Source organism: Podarcis muralis, chromosome 12 (assembly GCF_964188315.1).
Source record: "Podarcis muralis chromosome 12, rPodMur119.hap1.1, whole genome shotgun sequence".
Taxonomy (NCBI): Eukaryota; Metazoa; Chordata; class Lepidosauria; order Squamata; family Lacertidae; genus Podarcis; species Podarcis muralis.
In genome coordinates, this window is record NC_135666.1 from 21,264,952 (window position 1) to 21,285,018 (window position 20,067).

Consider the following 20,067-nt stretch of genomic DNA (forward strand, 5'->3'; position numbering starts at 1 on the left):
ACTAAGAATCTGTCTAGAATGTATAATCTGCTGCTAAAATGGAACACACAGGATGAAACAGTGAAATCAGCTATGATTAAGTGGGCACAAGATATTGGACATGATATTATGTTTGCGGACTGGGAACAGTTATGGACCACAGGCATTAAATTTACGGCATGTAGTGCCTTAAAAGAGAACATAATGAAAATGATCTATAGGTGGTACATGACCCCAGTTAAACTTGCAAAGATATATCACCTGCCCAATAACAACTGTTGGAAATGTAATGAATGTGAAGGAACCTTTTATCATCTTTGGTGGACCTGCCCGAAGGTTAAGACTTACTGGGAAATGATCTACAATGAAATTAAGAAAATCCTTAAGTGGACATTTGTTAAGAAACCGGAGGCCTTTCTTTTGGGCATGGTCGGCCAAATGATTCCAAAGAAAGATAGAACCTTTTTTATGTATGCAACCACAGCAGCAAGAATTCTTCTGGCAAAGTATTGGAAGACTAAAGAACTACCTACTCTGGAAGAATGGCAGACCAAGGTGATTGAATTCATGGGACTGGCAGAGATGACCGGCAGAATTCGTGACCAGAGGAGAGAGACAGTGGAGGAGGACTGGAAAAAATTTAAAGTTTATCTTAAAAATTGTTGTAAAATTGTGGAATGTTGAGATGTCGAGGGATATGATCTAGAGAATTACAGCTGTTAAAATTGAAATTAAGAAAATTCTTAAAGGGAATTAAATACAAAATTGAATGATGGATTGCTAGAAAAAAAGGATCTTAAAATAAGAATGCAGTGAAGGAGAGGTATGGGGAAGTCGTGTTTTGTTTGTTTGTATTTTGTTTATGTTTATGTTTATGTTAATGTTGTAAAATCAATAAAAATTATTATAAAAAAAAAAAATAAAAGGCTTTTGTGCACTGCAGCACCAGCAGTGACACCCAATGCCCATGTGAGCTGGCAAAAAAAAAAAAAAAAAAAGCATACAAAAAAAGTACACTCTCATAACCTGCAAGTGTCCCAGAAAAACTGGGACATCTCATTTCCCCCCCACGAGAGCATGGTTGCCATTTTGGTCACTGTGATCTTGTGCAATTTTGCACCAAGATCTTGCCCTAAAAAGCAATGCCCCAAAGCATACGTTTTTGTGTGCCATTAGACCATGGCCCGGGGACGCAGGTGGCGCTGTGGGTTAAACCACAGAGCCTAGGACTTGCCAATCAGAAGGTTGGTGGTTCAAATCCCCGCAACGGGGTGAGCTCCTGTTGCTCAGTCCCTGCTCCTGCTAACCTAGCAGTTCAAAAGCATGTCAAGTGCAAGTAGATAAATAGGTACCGCTCCAGCAGGAAGGTAAACGGAGTTTCCGTGCGCTGCTCTGGTTCACCAGAAGAGGCTTAGTCATGCTGGCCACATGACCCGGAAGCTGTACGCCGGCTCCCTCGGCCAATAAAGCAAGATGAGCGCCGCAACCCCAGAGTCAGTCACAGCTGGACCTATTGGTCTGGGGTCCCTTTACCTTAGACCATGGCCCTGAAAAAAGTGGCTCTGTGATCTCGTGCGGGTCACATGACTCACGCAGGAGCACAGACAGGAGATGTGCATCCTGGTTTTGGGACTCAACGTGTTGGAGGGTATGCACTCTTCTATAGACTTTCAAAAAGTGCACTTAACAATATTGCTGTAAAACACTGAGCCAGTCTGGGCACCCACCCCTTTTCCTAATGCCCTGATTCTCATTGCTGAAACAAAAGGGAAAGCATATCGTTTAATTTTTCTCCAAATTTGTTTCCTATACATGTTGACTGCATAAACCAGCTTATGGAGAGGTTTTAGATGCATGTGTACAAGCCCCGGTGGGTGGTGGTTCATCTCCTGCTGTGTGTCTGCGAGTTGAGGTTGGAGAAGGGGTTCAGTGATGCCTTGTACCTCCTGCTCCTTCTCTATTCCCAGTTTCCACCCACAGAAGGGACTTTTTAATCACTTAGGTGCCATCAGGCTGCAGTTAAAATATGCAGTGTGCAATTTAGGCCTCAGAAAGATAAACTTAAGATATCAGTGTTGCTATTTCTTACAGGTGCGAAATCCAGTATGTGTTTGCTAGCCGCTGGTGCTTACCGTATTTTTCGCTCTATAAGACACACTTTTCCCCCTCCAAAAATTAAGGGGAAATGTGTGTGCGTCTTATGGAGCGAATGCAGGCTCCATGGCTTCAGCAATAGCAATGCAAAGCCTCCGAAGCGCAGTGGGAGCGCTCCGGTAGGCTTTAGGGATAGCTACGCTGTGCTCCAGAGGTTTCGCGTTGCTTTCGCTGAAGCTTGGAGAGTGAGAGGGGTCGGTGTGCACCGATCCCTCTTGCTCTCCTGGCTTTGCTTCGCTGGAGAGGCGCTACGCAGCTTTCCCTCTCTGCGCAGCGCCCCTTCAGTGAAGCGGGAGGAGAAATGGAAGGGGCTCCGTTTCTCCTGCCGCTTTGCTGAAGGGGTGTTGCACAGAGAGGGAGAGATTTTTTTTTCTTGTTCTCCCCCTCTAAAACAAGGTGCGTCCTATGGTCAGGTGCGTCCTATAGAGCGAAAAATACGGTACATCACATAATGGTCAAGTTCCTCACCATATCAGAACAAAATGAACGATGAAGTGTCCCAATTTACTGCTGTTTGCGGAGCGTTTAGGAGGAACTCGCCACACTCTAGAGCAGCCTTCCAGACATTTTGGACTACGCATCGCACGTTGATTGGGAGTGATGAGAGTTGTAGTACAAAATGTCTGGAAGGCCGCAGTTTGGGTGAGACTGCTCTACAGTCTTCACTGGGAACCAGTGATATGAATGACAGGCCCAGTGCCTCTGCCAGTCTGCTTCATCTTTCTGCCCTTCTCCTTTTGCCAAGTGCAAATCTTGGCTACCAGCAGCGAGAGACAAGCCACAGTCCAGATTATGTTTAGTCTCCCTCAGTGTACGTTTTGTACGCTTTGCAAGATGAAGAGGTCAGGGAGTCATGTAGCTGAGAGGTCTAAGCAATGGCCCAGTACCACCCTTTGATTCCAATATGGAAAGAATTGTTCTTTCTGTGTCTTGTGATTATTATTTTTTATTCTGTTTTGTTAGCAGAAAACCTGGTAATAGTTTTAATCTGAATTTCACTGCATGCACTCCCTTGTTATTGAGACATACCAGGCCTGACGGTGTCAGTCCTTAATTAGCTCTTAAACAATAGTCATTTTCCACGCGCTACAGACATGTAATGTGAACATTATGGAATCTGTGATTTTTATCATGGTTATGATTTTCCACTGGCCCTGGTTATTTTAATCTGTATGTTTTATTCACTGCCAGGCTATAGCCCAAGAACTCCAGAGGATTCAGGAAATGGGGCAAGGAATTATTCCATAACTCAGTTATACTTGTCCATAACTCATCTCTAACAAGTTGCAGCTTGACCTGTGTTCTGTAAAATAGAATGAAAAGTTGGAGCAGAAAAATGAACATTTAGAAACACGCTTGTGTTTTTCTTTGAAACGAAAAACAAAAACCCTGTGCTAAGACGGTACTGGGATACTTACACCTTCATTCCAACAAGCAGTGCAACCACATAATACCTTAGGTTTTCATTTTGTATTGTTTCTCTCTCTCTCTCTCATATATATATAAGCTTTTTTAGTTCTTTTTATGGTATGTTTGTAAATCACCTTCAGCCAATAATAGGATATTTCTAAATAAATAGTAGTATTAGTAATACACCTGCTTAAGTAAAAGTTGTGCATAAACTAAATAACTTCAAATTAAAAAGCTGAACTTTGTATCACAGTTTCATTTAATTAGCAATATACTTTGCTGTGATGCAGTAAGCTTAGCCCTCATGGAACCTGAGATGTAATCAGAGCATAGCCTTTTAAGAGTCAAACTTCCCAGCTCCTTTGTTAGTTAATTAAGATAATGGCTGCTAAATCTATACTGCTCGATTCACCTCTCCCCCCTCCCCAAAAAACCCCCAAGAACCTGACAATACTGCTCTCTAGATCGCTCACATTTAAAGTCTTGTAAGCCTAGCTTTTAAAATTGTGCTTACAAACTTTAACACGTTTTAAAGCATGTTCCAATAACAATGGTGCTTTGGAAGATATAATATTAATGGGTGCATATAGAGGAACATCTCTTTTTCTCTCTCTTGCATTTTCAAAAGGTGGCAGGTATAGTCAAGCAGATACGACAGCAGTTTGTAATATATTCCCATACCCATCCATGTGTGCCGGAGTCCTTTTTATAATGTCTCTGTCAAAAGGTCTCCTTTGGTTGACAACAGAGCTCCTTTTGTCCCACAGAGTAGTTGAAATAGGAATAAATGCAGGGAAATGAGACATTTGCTTCTCTTTTGGATGTGATCTGTGTAGAAGAGAATGCTCAGAATTGAATTCTACAAGAGCCATATGGACTCCAAGGAGCCTGTGGAGTTTGTGAACCAGACCCATTGTGCTAACCAAGTGAGAAATTTCTATAAGGAGTAACAGAGACATCTTTTCCATTATTTCCCCTTACTTTGGCTTACTCACAAGAAAAGTCATTAGGCAGACAAAGTTTCATATTTGTAATTGTTTTGTATTAACTAATGTATGCGGTTTGGTATTCACCTCTCTACATTTTTTTGCATTGTGTAATACTGTAATTGTTATTGTTCCTTTAAACCCACTGAGTTAAATGGGCTATTTCTTATATTTTCAGAAAGATGGCTTTCTTTATTTACAGCTGTCATTTGCCTTGATGCTGAAATTCAGCTGCCGCCCAGAGATTGGTTAGAAAACGTTTTCTCTGTGAGCATGGTACACATTCTTTTTAGAATTCACATTATATTTTCATTTAAATTTGTGGATATTTATGCTGAACCATCCTATAAGAAGGGCTAGACTTTCTGAAATGAAATCTGCCTTTAATTTAAAGCTTTAAAAGTGATTGTTGCAATGCCAGTAGAATTTATTTTGCATCCAACATACTGTATCCGATTTCAATGGCTGTAACAACATGATGCAGCTTTTGTGTACACTTAATAGAAAACTAACCATTTCCATGTTTGTTAAGACTTGCCCTTGAAAGCGTTCTGTAAGAACTACTAGACAGAAAAAAATAATTGTTGTGGCAAGCAGTAGTAATGGTTATGCTATAGAACTAATGTGTCAGAGCATATGAAAAATATTTTATTGTGGTTTTGCTTTAAAAAATCTATATTAAACTGTGTAAGCAATCCTGAAAAGCAGAGGGGGAAAAATATATTTTTAACTTGAGATTTATTGTGAGTGAATAAATACTTGCTTTAGCATTTTTGCAAAGAATGGAGTGACAGATCCGCCACCCAATCGAATGCCAGGGCAAAAAAGAGGGGGGAGGTTTTTTGCTGCAACAACTCCAGGCTACTTCTCCTGAGAGCTTCTAGAATCAAATCTTTCTTGGGATTGTTGGGGCTCCAAAGTGCCCAATGTCACACTGAAGCACCTCATTTCAGGGCTTTCTTTTGTCGGTACTCTCCACTAGCAGAGGCCAGCTTAGAGATGTCTGCATTATTTTACCTGCCACTCCACCGTCAAGATGGGGTGGGATTAGAATTGCATCCTTATTGAATCATCGCCACTCATCATAACTTTTAATTTGTATACAGTGGTACCTCGGGTTAAGTACTTAATTCGTTCCGGAGTGGTACCTCGGGTTAAGTACTTAATTCGTTCTGGAGGTCTGTTCTTAACCTGAAACTGTTCTTAACCTGAATCACCACTTTAGCTAATGGGGTCTCCCGCTGCTGCCGCACTGCCAGAGCACGATTTCTGTTCTCATCCTGAAGCAAAGTTCTTAACCCGAGGTACTATTTCTGGGTTAGCGGAGTCTGTAACCTGAAGCGTATGTAACCTGAGGTACCACTGTACTGTCTTTCTATCTTACAATACCCAAGGCGGTTTACAAGCTGAAGAAACAAAGAATGTACACCTTATAACAATCTAATGCAATGCAAAAATGTGATAATAAAGCATAACTTTAAAATAAGCAACGTACATGAAATAAAGTAACATTCAACAATCATTAGAGTAGTACAGAATAATATTAAATATCAGCATGTAAAAAATTAAACAGAAATCCACTCTTAACAATTACAATAAATAATTTTTAAACTACAATCAGTAAAACAACGGCAAGCCACAGTGCATAAAATAATACAATACAAATTGAGAAGCAGAGACTGGAGGGTGGAGCAAGGCAGGTGGAAAAAGGCTCTTGAATGTCATTGTTGTATGTCAGCCATGATATAATAGATGAATATATACCCAGTGCTAGGAAGAGTATAGTTCAGATTTAGATATACCTTTGATTGAACAGACTTGGAAATATTTATACTTCACTGGTGCTGTCCAAATAAAGGAATAAAGAAATAAAATGACAATATTTTTGGTGCCAGTCTCGCAGAACTTTTAATTTCAAATGTTCTAATGCTTTTAGATTGGACAAATTGGTTTCTTCTTACTGGTTTTAGGCTGGTCTTCATTTAATTTTATGCTGATTTGTTTTTATGGTAGTTTTTGGTAAAATGTTTTGTTGGGTTTTGATCTTTATGTTGCTTTCATGGGGATTGTTATATGGTTTTGTAGGATAGTGTATGTATGATATTGACTTTTGTAAACCACCCAGAGGGCTTTCTTCAGTGGGCGCTGTAGTAATAAAACAAATAATAAAAAGTAATCAGAAATGAATAAACAAATAGACTCTAACAAAAAGGATACAATATGGCTATTGTCCTGTTTCATTTTGTTTGTGTTTATTACTCTGTCCTCTTTCTAGTTATGCATTTTCTGTGTCAGAATATTTCTTAGAATCATAGAGTTGGAAGGGACCCCGTGAGTCATCTAGTCCAGGCATAGGCAAACTTGGCCCTCCAGATGTTTTGGGACTACAACTCCCATCACCCCTGACCACTTGTCCTGTTAGCTAGGGATTATGGGAGTTGTAGTCCCAAAATAACTGGAGGGCCGAGTTTGCCTATGCCTGATCTAGTCCAACCAGTGTTATAAACTGAGATATGAAAAGTAGGAGCTAAATGGCACCTTAAACCTAGGTTGTTGGCGCAACAACGGAATGTGTAGGTGTGCTTTTTTATAACAAGAATACAAAGCTGAAAATGAATGAACTTCAGCTAAAATATTATGTTCATTTTTCACAAGGTCTAGTAGTCCTTCCCCTGCCCACCCCCCTAATATTCTTAAGAGGGTCTCTTAACCAGTCTTAAGAGAATAGCTGGAAGTGGGGAGGCAGAAAAAGATCCTCCTTTCCTTCCATTCTGCAGTTTTAATCTGAAATCTTAGGTGCACTACTGCACCCAGAGCTCAGAAACAGCTCGCACTAATGAAATTCCCTGTTGCAAAATGCACCTAGAACAATGGGAGTTTTGAACAGTGAGTCCAACCCCCTGCAGTCAGGAATCTCAACTATAGCATCTGTTACAGATGGCCATCGAACCTCTGCTTAAAAACCTCCAAGGAAGGAGAGTCCACCACCTTCCGAAGGAGTTCATTCCACCGTTGAACAGCTCTAGCTATCAAAAAGTTCTTTCTCATGTTTAGTCGAAATCTCCTTTCTTGTAACTTGAATCCATTGGTTTGAGTCCTACTCTACAAGCTTGCACCATCTTCCATGTGACGGCCCTCGAGGTAGATGAAGATGGCTATCATATTGTCTCTCAATCTCCTCTTTTCCAGGCTAAACATATCCAACTCCCTCAACTGTATAGTACAAAGTTGTATTTAATTGTACATTTTAAATTTCTCTGTTTTGTAGGCTGGCAACCAGACAGCTACTGTAATTGCATTGTGTTCAATGAGAGATTTCAACTTGTCTCAAGAAACTTGTCAGTTGGCAATCAGAGATGTTGGCGGCCTTGAAGTGCTGATTAATTTACTTTATACCGAAGAAATCAAATGTAAGGTGAGTTAAAATGTCAGATTGAATTGTGCTTTATATGGATTCTAGAAGCTGTCATCCAGCAATTGTATATTTACTTCCAGGACAGATACTTCCCAATTAGCACTGGGTCTCTTACTCCTTAATGCAACTACAGCTTAGTATTGTCCGTAATATAACACGAAAATAAAACGACTCTGAACTTCAGAGCCGTTCTCAGTCTCCCTCAAAATTCTTTCTAGCGTTCTCTCCTTTCAGAATGAAAAGTAAGAAACTGGGATGTTAACCACAGTTAACCGTAGCTTAGCTCAGCTGAAACTCAAAAAAAGATGGTGGAATGGTAGATTTCTGTTGTGTAGACATCTTCCTTTCAGCAACACAAGACTGCTAGGGCACTTGTTTTAGTGAGTGTTCATTCTGGTTTTGTTTGCAGGAAAGTTAGATGACATTGTGTCAAAGGAAGTGTTATCCCATACTTTCTAGTGCCTTTTTCCTGCTACTTTCCTTATCACGAGTCAGAAGGCAGTTGCTGCTTAGCCCTGCTTTCCCCATCCATTCTGGGGACAATCTCATAAGAAAGCAGTCTCACTATCCCACATAATTTTACCTTCTTTGCATTCAGCTGTCTACCCGTAGAGTATTTTAGCGTATGTTACTTGAATAATCTAACTCTATATCCACATTAAACAATCTTGTGTCATTTCTTCTCTGATTAGATTGGCTCATTAAAAATCCTGAAGGAAATTAGCCAAAATCCACAAATCAGACGTACAATTGCTGATCTTGGAGGATTGCAGATCATGGTTAAGATACTTGATTCTCTAGACCAAGATCTGAAATGTTTGGCAGCTGAAACCATAGCTAATGTGGCCAGATTCAAGAGGGCCCGGAGAACAGTCCGGCAGCATGGTGGAATCAAGAGACTAGTAAGTAGACCTGATAAACAACAATCAATCTTGGCATCACAGTTTTCATCTTCACTTTATCTTCTTTTGTTATTTTGATAAAAGGTAGGCATTTCTGCAACACCATCTTTGCTTCAGTTGCTCCAATCCAGAAATCAATGTTGTGGTAGCTTCTATTCCTTTGCACATGCCAATCCTTTCATTGGAAAGTTTATAGTATAACTTATAACCTGCCTTATTTAAATAAATAAATAAAAATACACAAGGCAGTGTCTTCAGTAAACACTCTGAAACAACACACTAAAATTATAACCACAGCGTGATTTTAAAATTCTAAAATAAAAAAACCAATTTAAACTAACAGGAAAGGGTGGTCAGAATTTATATACGTAAGTCAAATGTACCAATGAATGTCAAATGCCTTACAAGCTAAAGTTATCATTATTTGTGCCACAAAGCTAAGATATGGGCGAAGTTTCTTAGGGAAGGAATTCCAGAGGCTTGGACTAAACATTGTAAAGGCCATGCTGGCCACAGGCAGTCACGAAACACACCTCTCAGAAGATGCATGGGAAAAAAGCCTTTGCCACAAAATCTCAGTAGGCATTCATGGTAGTGGAAGTATGGCAGCCTTCAGATGCTTTGATGTTTTAGACAATTTCTTGAATTGGGCCCAGAAACTAACATCAGTGTGAGAACAGGTGTAATCTCTTTCCTTCACTCACCTTCAGTACATCAGTTACAGGCAGATACGTCTTATGCACAATGCTGCTCTCTGGTATGGGCACACTACAGTCGCCTTCTTTGCTGGCATTCACTAAAGACAATAAGTGATCTGTCTTTTTCTATCAGGTTGGGCTATTGGACTGCTCATCGATGGGATCGTCAAGTCTCACTCCACTCCAGGGAAAAGAGATTGAAGTGGCACGATGTGGAGCTTTGGCACTCTGGAGCTGTAGCAAAAGTTCCAGGAATAAAGAAGCAATACGTAAAGCTGGAGGCATCCCCCTGCTGGCTCAGTTACTGAAGTCCCCCCATTCAAATATGTTAATACCCGTAGTAGGAACTTTGCAAGAGTGTGCATCTGAGGTAAGCATCTGAGCTTTTCTGCAGGTGGAAATAAGAGCAGAATCTGAGATCCAGCAAAAAGTGTACAAATGCTTTCAACTGTGGTTTTTTAAAAGCACTACAAATGATATTTAACAAATATCCCGCAAAATATTGAATGAATTCAGTTAATAAAATAGCTCTTATCTCAGGTTCATTCCGTAATATTTTTTAACATCTTAATGAATAGAAATGTGACTCCATCGATGGCTACAATTAAGCATTACACAATACAAAATGAAAATAGCATCTTCTGCCAATAGTCAAAGGGAAACCTTATCTTATATCCTATACGGAGTTGGACATTTGGTCCACCTAGCTCAGTAGTATCTACATTAATGACAGCACGTCTCTGGGATTTCAGACAAGACTCTTCTAGCTTTACCTAGAGACTGAGCATTGGACCTTTGGCATGTAAAACATGTGCTCCAACACTGTTTAAACACTTCTGTTTATGAAGCTTAGGATCTTTGCTATAGAACTATGTGGTGGATTGTTCTAATCGGAGTCTCAGGACCACTTAGTATCTTGTTATATTTCTGCCCATGGTGTGTGCTGCCATTGTTGAAACAACAACTTTATTGTAAACAAGCTAGAGAGCGTTCCCTGTAAAGGTTCTGCATAAATATGGTTTGGATCATCAAGGTTCTACTATCGTGTTTTACGTTTTGAATAATAGCAATTTATCTGTTAATACATCTCTTAACTTAATACATAAAACTTGCCTTTGTAGCCAAGCTACAGACTCGCAATTAAAAATGAGAAGATGATAGAGAATCTTGTGAAAAATCTGAACAGTGACAATGAAGAGCTTCAAATGCATTGTGCCAGTGCTATTTTTAAGGTAAGGGATGCTTCCAGGCCAGCTGAGGTTTCCTGCATATTATTTCATCTAGTAATATTGCACAGGTTGGGCAATATTGGAAAGTGAGTTGTATCCTCCTACCCTACCAAGAGGACTGAAAAACTCCATAGCTAACACGAGTTTATAAGCATGATAGTGGTGAAGTAGGCAGACGAGTACTTCAACTAGAGCAAAAAGTTCCGTAAGGAATAGTAAGCAACCCAGTTCGCAACATGTCCATGCCTTGCTTTGTAAGATGCTGCCAACTGTATTGGATGCCCTAGTCAAAATGGCTACAAAGCATATAAAATAAGTACAGCCTTGCAATTTCAACGGTACAGCTAGGAAGGTTACAAAGTCATCCAAACCCCCTTTGTGCCGGGCTGGGGCAGGATTGGCTGGTGTGGAGCTTCCCTTTCTGTCTACCTGACGTGCAGGCTGGCGGAGGTACAGAAACATGTCAAACATGTCAGCAGAAGTGCTGAAATGGGACTTTTGGGGAAGGAAAGAGGGGCAGGACTGAGCTGTTGGTTGCTGTGGTAGCCCTGCTGCTGTCACATGATGCCATCGGGTTCTATTCAGCCTCAGCTTCTGCACCAGTTCTAGACGGGCGCAACAACCAGCCAGCCTCCCATCCTGTCCTCTGTGTGCAGCAGGACTGGGACTGCTGTAGTGGTTCCACTGCTATGTAAAAACCCTCTGGGGCAGCCTTTCTCAACCTGTGGGTCCCCAGCTGTTGTTGAACTACAACTCCCATCACCCCTAGCTAGCAAGGCCAGAGCTCAGGGATGATGGGAGTTGTAGTCCAACAACATCTGGGGACCCACAGGTTGAGAACTGTTGCTCTCTTTGTTGTTCCCTAATCTGGGACCCTGATGTTTAATGTGTTCAAAATGATTGAAGATCCTGAAATCCTGCTCCATAAAGTGTCTGCTTCGAAGGGGATTCCTCACTGACTTTCTTATCGGAGACAGATCCCATCATGGATGCAGGAGCCATCTTTAACAATGAAGTTAGTGGAGAAGTCTTCTGGCACAGGAGCAGCATATTCACACTGGAGTGCAAATGAAGCTTTGGACTGGAAAAGGCTTTTGCAGTGCTTGTGAAGCTGTTGATTACATACTAGAGACAAGGCTAAATGGGCCCAAGTTCCATTTAACTTATTATGACGTGAGCACGCTGGATTGCTCTCATTACTTTCATTGTGTAAGCCTGTTTTATAGGCCTCAGCTATGTATGCTCGTACTTTTTCTGGCTTTCCCCCCTTTTACATAGTGTGCTGAAGACCAGGAAACACGTGAGCTCGTTAGGCAGCATGGAGGCCTCAAACCTCTTGCTACATTGCTTGGTAATTCTGGAAACAAAGAACTTCTGGCAGCAGTGACCGGAGCAATCTGGAAATGTGCAATCAGCAAAGAAAACGTGACAAAGTATGGATAACATTTTCACATTGTCAGCTATATACATTTAGCATCTTTTCATGTCGTGACAAAGCAAACATCCGAGGAAGAGAGATTTAACAGCTCTACGCATGATTAAAAGTCACCTTTTAGATGTTGCAAATGTGCATTCGTGGTCAGAGGTGGACCCTACTGTCTTGCGCCCTTGGCAAGAAGCTGTATTGGCAAACCCCCCCCCCAAAAAAAAACCCTTTCACCCTTGGCAAGGTGAAATATACTCCGAGTCGAGAGTGGATTTCATGCTCTTTATTCAGCTCATAGTGGTGAGGAGGAATGAAAGTCCCCCCAAAGTATCTGCTTTATATACATTATTTACACAATGGGCTGCATGTGATTGGTTAATTCCAGAATTCTCCTGTAGGCCAATCAGGTTGTGGATTCACTTCCATCTGGAGCTGGATTGGGTGGCTCCTGCAGACCAATCAGACTGCTGCATTGTTCTAGGACCAATCAGACTGCTGCATTTTGGATCCTATTGTTCTAGGACCAATCAGACTGCTGCATTTTGGATCCTATTGTTCTAGGACCAATCAGACTGCTGCATTTTGGATCCTATTCAACTCAGTACATAACACAAGGTGTATCAGCACCTCCAAAGCTGGGAGAGACCATAGACAAGAGACTCAAAAAGATTGCTTTTCGTTGCCTTTCATGCTCTGCCAGTGACTTCCTCTGCTCTGCTCCACTGCCCTGCCTGCGCTTCCGTTGGTCTGTCTGTCTGCCTGGTGCTTTTCCTTCTGTCTCCTTCCTCCATCCCTTCCTTCATTCTCCCCCTGCCACTCTTGCCCACTCTCTCTGCCTTTCTTCCCTCCGAACCCCTCTGCGTGCTCCACTCACCACCAGCCAACTAGGGAGGGCTCTTTCAGTGACCAAATGCCTCCACCAAGGTGCCCAGCGGAGCCTGCATGCCTTACCATGGAACCACCCAGTCACTCATTACTATTTATTAAATTTGTATATTGCCCTGTACCCACAGGTCCTTAATTGCAGCAGCGCACTAATAATACTGGCCAAAATGACAGTTGCCAGTTCGAGAGAGAGAGAGGTTTCCATATTTGTAGTGCCACCATACAACATACCCTATCCCATGTACCTTCCCTGGAGATGGGAGAACCTTCTATTATATCTATATTATATATAATTCAGCTTCAAATCTCTTTAAGAACTAATTAAAGGATTGTGAGAACTGTAGAAAAGGCTAAGGAATTTCTACTGGAGATTTCAACACCTTCCTCAAACTCAACAGTTCCCTGTGGTTTTGACGTTAACAATTACAGCTAAACTGATTTCAAATTACCGTACTGGCCTGAATATAAGCATTACTTTCCTCCCCAAATTCCAACTGTGAAAAGTTAAAGTGCGGCTTAAATTCGTGACCTTACAAAAATAGGCTTTTATGATTCCGCAGCTGAAACAGACATACGGTAAAACAGAACAGGTGTGAGTTCCTGTGGAATTTTAAGGGAGCGGCTTATATTCGGGTATTGTCTTTTTTCTCTCTCCCCCCCTTGAATTTTAAAGGTCAATACGGTACTTTAAACGTGTAGTGCAGATATGCCCTTAAAACCTAAAACATGCACAATGTAACGCCAATGCTTTTTAAAGAGTTCCTGAAATATTGTGTCCAATTTGTGATTTTGGAAGGATTAGCTCCATAAATGTTTTCAGGATTATATCGTCCTGGTGAAGTTAACTCTGATATTTTACTTTATTTTGTTTTAGATTCCGGGAGTACAAAGCTATAGAAACTTTGGTTGGCCTACTAACAGATCAGCCAGAAGAAGTCCTTGTGAATGTTGTTGGAGCACTAGGTGAATGTTGTCAAGAACAAGCAAATCGGAGCATTATCCGCAGATGTGGTGGAATCCCATCCCTTGTCGCTTTACTCACTGGAACCAATCAGGCTCTCCTCGTAAATGTCAACAAAGCAGTGGGATCCTGTGCAACAGAACCTGAAAATATGATGTAAGTAATAGTAGTAGTGGTAGTAGTTGTTGTTGTTCATTAAATTTATATACCACCATTCATCTGAAGATCTCGGGGCAGTTCCCAAGATAAGAACACAAAAGCACAAAATAAAAGCACAAAAATAAATGGTTAAAACAAAAACAAAATGAAGCAATAACTCCCCTCATCCACAAACACATCTAAAAGACAGTAGAATATTAATCATACAAAAGCCTGGTTGAAGAGGATCGTTTTTGCCTGGAGCCTAAAGATGTACAGTGGTACCTTGGGTTAAGTACTTAATTCATTCCGGAGGTCCGTACTTAACCTGAAACTGTTCTTAACCTGAAGCACCACTTTAGCTAATGGGGCCTCCTGCTGCTGCTGCGCTGCCGGAGCACAATTTATGTTCTCATCCTGAAGCAAAATTCTTAACCTGAAGCACTATTTCTGGGTTAGCGGAGTCTGTAACCTGAAGCGTATGTAACCTGAAGCGTATGTAACCCGAGGTGCCACTGTATAATGAAGGCACCAAACAAGGAAAGGTTCCTCGTTTTTTTTATAAACAAAATGTTGCTCATACATTGGAACAGAGGCACCGAGTTGTGCCCAACATTGGGTGTGTGTGTGTGTGTGTGTGTGTGTGTGTGTGTGTGATATGTCACATGCATCACAACATCATGTGACTGTCACAGACACTATGCAGCATCTCCCAAGGCGGCTGAGCACAGCGGACAAAAAGGGAGGAGGGAGATGGGCGGGCAAGGAAGGACTCCGCCTCTTCTGCCCCCTCAAGATTGGAGGGGCTCAGCCCCAACCCAGCACTTAGGGGAGCTGAAGATGCCTCAGCCCTTCAGAGCTGGTACCTATGCATTGGAATATCCTGGTTTATCATATTTATTACAGAATTAAAATAATTGGCTGTGAATGAGGCTCCAGTTGTTCAACAATATAGATTCTTTTTTGTGAAGTCAGTGGTGTACATGAAATATACTTACAAATATTACAAGCATAGAAGATGTAATATGGTATTCGTAATATTTGGCCCAAATCCAAACAACTTCTTTATCTTAACCCAGTGGAATAAAAAAAACGTTGTTGTTTAAATGGAACTCCTAGGTGTCATATTACAAACTGCTTTGTAAACTCCCAGTGGATCACGTGGAAGAAAGGAGACAACAGCTGTTCAGAGCTGTGAGCCACATTTGATGAATCTTTGGGTCTTTGGCCCCTGTGTCCAAACATGCAGTAATGTAACATGGAAGCCAGATTATGTAGAGAGAGGCTTTTTTATTGGGAAAGTAATTTTTCTGAGCTTCGATAGTCCACTTTGTAAATCAGAAGAATTTACTTCTAATAGTATCTAATAGTATTTTATATATACACCCACATACACCCACATTGTACAAAGATATGCAGGAGAACTAAAGAATAATAGTATCTAATATTAAGATAAATATCAGTACCTTCCAAGGTTTGAAAAATTCAAGCCTGATAAGCCTACAAAGCTACCTTATAGTGACTCAGACCACTGGTTCATTTAGTGTAGTAAAGTCTTCTTCAGTAAGCAGCAGCTTTCCAAAGTCCATTTCACCTGAAGATGCCAGAATTTATTGCCTCCAGGCCATATGCTCTACCACCAAGCTCCGGCCTCTGCCCAGGTAATATCTGAATCCTAGCCACCTAAAACTGGACTATAAATTTCTGTTTTGAGGTGCTTTTGGGTGAAGGATGTTTGCCAACTTTTCTGCACATCTAGGCTTGAAAAAATAATTTGCATACTTGGAGCTCTAAGAGTGCTTTCCTGAAGTGCTATTTAAACTGAATATTTCAGTAGCTGTACATGGAAACTAAACAAATACCAAACTAATTTTTCTTCCCCCACTCCCCTGCATTGCACACTATGATCATGAACTGAAGAGGGCTGGTATTTTATAAAGAGAACTGTTGATATTTGACTTGCATAATGTAAAGCTTGTACATTTTGAGGCTCCAGCATTAAAATTTCATGAGAAATGTTCCAGTAAAATGTTCAGGTCGGCCTTTGCTTTTACTCTATATGAGGAAAGTCACAGTTCTCTGCTTATATATCAACAAGGTTGCAAGGAGATAGCTATCTTCTGCTCCTCCTGTTCTGTTTTGCCTAAATCACTTGATATTCATGGAGCGGTGCAGTGATTCTGATTGCCTGAAAGGGGCATTTGTTTCCATGCTTTGGCTGTCACCCAGTGGCAAGATAGTGCAGAAGTGTAAACATGCCATATGTACATGAACAGGGCTAGTCAAGTGGTAGAAAGGGGTGCATAGATTGAAACGCTTGCACATCGTGTCTGACAAAGAATCGTAGATGATCATAGATGATTTTTTTTTTATTAACCTAATAGAGGCAGTGCCATAAATCAGCAAATAAATCCAAAGAACCAATCGGCAGAAGCAAAACCCCAGGACTGCTCTGCTGCTCAGAGCCTATTGCTCTTCTAGTATGGACAGCTTCATGCTGAAATGTAGTCAACAGAAGAACGCAAATTGATGCCTAAAATTGTGGTCTTTCAAAGCTCGGTCTGTTTAAGAGAGAGGAAATCTGCTGATAGTTTAGGCAAAAATAAAACTTGGGCCATTTTCCTCTACCTGAATTATGGTTCTGATCTCTCTTCTTTTCACTACAGGAAGCATTCACTGTATTAGCTTGCAGTCCTGAGCCAGAATTTTCTCTTTTCAATAAAATGCAGGTGCTATGTATTAGAAGATTTGGTTTATGATCAAGAAAATGAATTTCTGAGGAAGAAAAACCAGAAGATTCTACCCCTTGTTTCAGTGCCTTAAAAGGTGTCCCATTTTTAACGTAAACAGGAAGAAAAGTTGCTCAGCCCCAGTATTAACTATGATGCATTAGAAAACGTTAAGGATTTTCAAAAGGTGTTAACATGAGCACTAATGTTTATCTCGTTATCTACAGATGTCTTATTTGTAGATGCTGGTAACTATAAAACTGAGGGCAATAAAGTCATGTTTCACATTTCAAACTTCAAATTGGTTTTGCCTCCAAACCTTGCTGTATATTCCCTCCCCAATAACACACAAGTGGAAAGGGTGAATTAATAAGAAAAAGCAGTGCAGACAATATAGGGAAGATAAAACAGGCTCAGTGAGCAGACAGTCTGCAGCATTCTGTAAGGATTTACCCAGCTTTTGGAATGCAGCAAACTGCAGTGGAGTAAATTTTCTCTTGTGTCAGTTGACTCAATCATGTGTTTTCAGTATAGTAACAGCCTGTGTCCTCTGATGCCCAAAGTTTCAGTGCAAACAGCAAAGGTGAAGTGTGTCACACAGATCACTCCGATTTTACTAAATCATGCTATATAGGCCATCCACAGGGCAAAGAAACTAGTTCTGTCATAAATAGTTCTTTGTAGATTAATTTGAATCTGTTCTTGGAAAATTGTTTCCAACTGTAGTTGTGTTAGTGATGTTAGTGATCTTGTACAGTCGTCTTTAATTCTATCGTCCATTTACATTTTTTGTTAGGTTTTATATTGCCTTTTACATCAAACCTAACTATTGGTGTTAGGATTTTGAATCTTATGCACTAAAATGAAAGACCTTTTCTAACCAGCTTGAGCCCCTGATTTACCATACTATTTATCAAAGCCATTTGTAACCATTTTTTTGTTTTGTTTTATGTTATGTTTAAAAGAGTTGCATTGTGGTTTTCAAAAAGATGAGATTGTGCTTTGTAAGACTTGGAACCTGTAATCTTACCAAGGAGCACTATATACCATATATATATATATATATATATATAGTCAGTATAACACTGTTTACATTTGTGTATGTGGTCTCAGTTGGCAGCAGATGCAGTCAGACTTCTCAAGAGCCCTGGCATAGAATGGCGTAACAAAAAAGAATGATAGATATAAGAAACAGATGTTGAGGGTGTGTGCATGTGTCTTTGAGTAAGTCTGGGGCTTGTTTATCCTGGAAATATTCAATATCAAATTATTAGAGCACAGAAATGGCTTGCTGTAGAATAAGATTGTTAACATGTAGAAAGAGAGACTTCATTTAGAACTGCTCTCTTGGCAGTAAAACTGATTTAACCCTGGCAATTCAGGAGATCTTCAAATGGCTTTTTGGTTAAACAAGCAACTGCCCAAACAATAATCAAGGTCTAGCCAATATGTTCCAATATAAATTACACAAGCAATCAATTCTGCTGTGTAGCCAAGATTGGCTTATATACAGCAGTATTTTAAGAAACCATTAGACGTGCTGTGTTGAATCATATCCTGTCAGGGGCGTTTGGATGAGCCTCAGCCACAGCTAGTCTGCAAAACACAGCAGAAGGCAAAGTCAAATGGAATAATGTCCCCAGGACCTCTAGGTAAACATGTGGTGCCGGAAGACTCCTGAGGAGAATTGTGATCAGAATAGATCCAGCTCTTAAGAAGTACAAATGGCAGGTAAGGAGGTCAGATGATTCAGATAGACAAATAGATCAGAAGCAGACAAACAGCTTGAACGGGATTCCAGGAAGCAGGCAGGCAGGTGGAGAAACTTACCCCCCCCCCCAAAAAAAAACCCCACCCCATCCCTATTAAATATATTACATCAAATATTTGTTTGTTCAAGATGTTAACTCCTGCCTAACCAGGTGGACATGATATATGTTCCAAAACAGGGGAAATCTTGTAGACTCAAACCAACAGCTCCACAGCTTGGACATGCGATGCAAACTCTTCCTAGGTTTCCCAAGAGTCTTGCTAAGTACTCCAAGTTATCAACTATAGTAACAACAGGCAGTCAAGCTGATCAGTAGGAAGCAAATCCTTGCTCATAAGCTTGGCTGCCAACACCCAGCCACCCCTAAGGCTTCTCAGAGCCTAGTGAGAGAAGCTTTCATGAGACCCATCTTCATGTGGACCCAGTGAGTTGGTTGCCCTTTCCTACTATCCCCTGTGAAGAACAGACTCAAGCGAGTTCATTTAATTACAGCCTTCTTAACAGACAGTTCTCCAGATGCCATAGAAGTGGAAGCCTCCTGCCACTGGAGAGAAGATGTCTAGGCTGAAGCAATTTCACCAGAAGCTGTGGAGAGAGCCTCTCAGTCTGTATTGGTCAAAACTTGTTCCTGCCAAGGATGAAGGCAAGAAGCATTCTACCTCAAAACAATTCCTCCCATCTCTCTTTTCCTGTGTTTACTATAGCAGGAGAAGTAAAACTGGCATTCTTCCAAGGTTGAAGAGCAGTTCCAGAATTCAGCAGCTCTCTTGGAAGAAGCTTTCTTCCTTCTCTCAACGCCCCCCCCCCCCAATACCAGCAAAAGAAACCTTTCAGAGTTTGCAGAGATCTGGAGCAAAAGAGACATGGACATAATTGAGCAATGATTACTGAATGGTGGCATAACAAAGCACGTTTTTCACATGATCCAAAATACTTATTTGAAATTATGTAAAATATGCCAAATTATGAATGTTACGCTTTCAATTTATCCTTTTTTTGTTAATTTGCTTTGCAAATATATATGATTTTTGTTAAACTGAATAAAAATTTTAAAATAAACAAAGCGAGAATGAGAGACAGAGGTGCACGCATGAGCTCTGCAAATGATGACAGAATGCTAATCCCCAGAATTATTTTGTATCTCCTTGGATTGGCTTCTCCTTTCCGTCAAGCAAACCAAAGAAACATGCAGGAATCAAAAAGGCTAACCAATATATCATTCGTGTTAAGGCCACAGAACCAGTTCCAAGTTGGAAGCTCTTCCTAGGAGTGTGTTTTGTTTTTGTGCATTTACTTTTATAAAGCTTCTTTTTTCATTTTACGGCTAATTGACATAGCCCTGGAGACAAGAGGGCACAGAGGAGGAGGAGGAGGAGGAGGAGGA

The 20,067-nt window shown here is 40.7% G+C and overlaps 1 protein-coding gene across 5 annotated transcripts in view; it reads left to right on the plus strand.

The window, feature by feature from the left end:
- The window catches only part of ODAD2 (outer dynein arm docking complex subunit 2), a 93,450-nt gene that overhangs the window by 41,567 nt on the left and 31,816 nt on the right, over window positions 1-20,067 (plus strand). For 4 of the 5 annotated variants that reach the window (XM_077936810.1, XM_077936812.1, XM_028750196.2 and 1 more), the window contains 6 exons: window positions 7,798-7,944; window positions 8,637-8,846; window positions 9,678-9,914; window positions 10,666-10,776; window positions 12,052-12,206; window positions 13,959-14,201. In XM_077936810.1, the coding sequence (XP_077792936.1) occupies window positions 7,798-7,944; window positions 8,637-8,846; window positions 9,678-9,914; window positions 10,666-10,776; window positions 12,052-12,206; window positions 13,959-14,201 (1,103 nt within the window). Of the gene's footprint in view, window positions 1-7,797; window positions 7,945-8,636; window positions 8,847-9,677; window positions 9,915-10,665; window positions 10,777-12,051; window positions 12,207-13,958; window positions 14,202-16,912; window positions 17,618-20,067 lie in introns of those variants that run through there. The other variant, XM_028750194.2, reaches the window with a different exon arrangement.